This window comes from Rutidosis leptorrhynchoides, chromosome 3, assembly GCF_046630445.1.
Source record: "Rutidosis leptorrhynchoides isolate AG116_Rl617_1_P2 chromosome 3, CSIRO_AGI_Rlap_v1, whole genome shotgun sequence".
NCBI lineage: Eukaryota > Viridiplantae > Streptophyta > Magnoliopsida > Asterales > Asteraceae > Rutidosis > Rutidosis leptorrhynchoides.
Window position 1 is genome coordinate 314,600,082 of NC_092335.1, and position 2,389 is coordinate 314,602,470.

Below are 2,389 nucleotides of genomic sequence, written 5' to 3' on the forward strand. Positions count from 1 at the left end.
AATAAAGCTTCAACCTTTGTCCATTTTACACAAGTTCATGCATCTATATCATATGTGATGATGAAGACTTGATCTTTATCATCACAATAAAACACAAAAAGGTTTCAAGTAAGTGAGCTCTACAATAATAACTTAGATCTCAAGTATTAAGAAAATTCTAAGCTAGAAAGCTTGGATCTTTACAAGATTAATGAGATCATAAGCTAGAAAGCTAAGATCTTTAACAAAATAATGAAAGTAATGAGACCATAAGCTAAAAGGCTAAGATCTTTAACATAATAATGAAACCCTAAGCTAAAAAGCTTGAATCTTTAGTGTTCTTGAAGATCTTGAAGCATAAAGCTTGAATCTTTAAGATACATGAAGATTACAAACACAAGTTTGAATCTTTATAACAAAATAACAAGATTAAAGCTAAAAAGATTTAGATCTACAAAATAAGTGAAGATTCAAAGCTAGAAAGCTTGAATCTTCTATGTTCTTGAAGGATTCAAACCCAAGTTTGAATCTTTAAGATATAACAAGATCAAAAGCTAAAAGCTAGATTCACAAAATGATGATGATGATGATGTCATGTGGATGAAGGGGAGAAGAAGAAGAAATAAATCAAAAACTTACACTTTTTAGAGTGAGAAAGACTAGAGAGAGAATTAGAGAGTAAGTGTGTGTAAATTGCAAATGAGATCAAGTGTGAAATGAGTGAAATAAGGCTTGTATTTATAGGTGGTGAGGAGGTGGGAGGGTGATGGTGGCCGTGGGTATTGGTGGGGGACAAGGGGACAAACTTTTGCTGTTTGGTTAATGGTTGTCTAAAGTAGTTGCTTATGTTAGGATCCCATGCAACATTAAGGATAATGCTTAACAAAAATGCTTGTATGTTCCCTCTAATAAATGGACATTTGTCTTTCATTAATATGGGTCACTAACTTATTTAAATTGCGCTAATTAAATAGTCCACTAGCTAGTGTAGGGTGGGCTAAAGTCCAAAAAGGTAGAAAGTCCAACAAGACTAACTAGTGTGCTCTAGTAAATTACTAAGCGTAATTAAGCATCCAAAAACCCAAGTAATTGTTACTATAAAATAACAATTAGTATTTCGTAGTCGTAATATTCCGGTTACGACAAAAAGTTAAACGTGTGCACAGTACGCAGTTCGTTCTAAACGTCAAGTGACACTAACGGTCATAAAGGCTTCCAGGGTTCAAGTTAAGTAACCTACGTACTTAAAGGAACATTTTAATATATAAACGAAAGTAATCCACATGTAGTAAGATCCCAGAGTACAGTATAGCTCAGTATCCACAAATACGCAGTTTCGTGAAAGCACAAAGCACAAAAGCAAGTAGAAAAAGTCGGGTCGTTACACCTAATATTACGACGGGGCCTGTTTTCGGGTTAATCTAACCATTCTTGTTCCCAAGTACTCAAGGCAAAACTGTTATCTTCTTGTATCATGTTGTGCATAACAATGCAACTGTACATTATCCTTCTCATCTTGTTAACGCTCATAACTCGTGCCAGAGTTTTTAAAATTGAAAACCTACCTTGTAAAACACCAAATGTACGCTCTACGTCCTTTCGAGCACTCGCTTGAAATCTAGTAAATTTGACTCGTGGCTCATCAATAGGGGTCTAATATCCCTTTATTAAGGTTGTCCAATCAAGATATATCCCGTCCGCCAAGTAGTAACTAAAGGGATAGACGTGTCCGTTTACTTCAAACGGAGACGGTGCAGGTCTATCCTTTTTGAGTGAATCAAACAACGGAGAATGATTCAACACATATATGTCGTTGTTTGAACCAGCCATCCCAAAAAACGAATCACATATCCACATATCGTATGAAGCAACCGTTTCAAGCATGATCGTAGGGTGACCGTGATCACCTCTAGTATATTGACCTTTCCATGCAACGGGACAATTTTTCCAAGCGCAATGCATACAGTCAATATTGTCTAACATTCGTTTAGAACCATGTTTCTCCTCGTGCGTCGAATACAGCCGAGTAACGTCAGTTGCCGTCAGCTTTCGCAAATATTCTTTACCATATAAATCAATAATACACTTGCAAAAACTATTTAAGCAAACATAACCCGTTTTCTCCATCATTTTTATATATTCATCAAAAATATCAGCGGATGATCCATACGCCAATTGGCATAACGCACAAGTAATTTTTTGAAACGTAGTAAAACCAAGACGTCCGAGTGCATCCGGACGTTGTTGTAAAAATACAAAGTGTTTAGAAGCATTATTAGTATAAGAGTGATTGGGAATACCGTCTTTGATACGGAGAAATAAATGAATTCGCATCCGAAATAGTCTCTTGAAAATGTCATGTGATTACGTCGGAGTTTGAGAAAAAATAGTCGTTCCACAAATTAATACC

The 2,389-nt window shown here is 35.7% G+C and overlaps 1 protein-coding gene across 1 annotated transcript; it reads right to left on the minus strand.

Annotated features, from left to right (window-relative positions):
• Nucleotides 1–1,632: 1,632 nt before the first annotated feature.
• On the minus strand, nucleotides 1,633–2,106 carry LOC139901082 (uncharacterized). The gene has a single exon (XM_071883821.1). It carries the CDS (start codon nucleotides 2,104–2,106, stop codon nucleotides 1,633–1,635), a length of 474 nt encoding a protein of 157 aa, XP_071739922.1.
• Between the last annotated feature and the right edge of the window lie 283 nt (nucleotides 2,107–2,389).

Bases quoted from the DNA above. Each gene is read 5' to 3' on its own strand.
- LOC139901082 (XM_071883821.1), bottom strand. From the start codon at position 2,106: ATGGAGAAAACGGGTTATGTTTGCTTAAATAGTTTTTGCAAGTGTATT.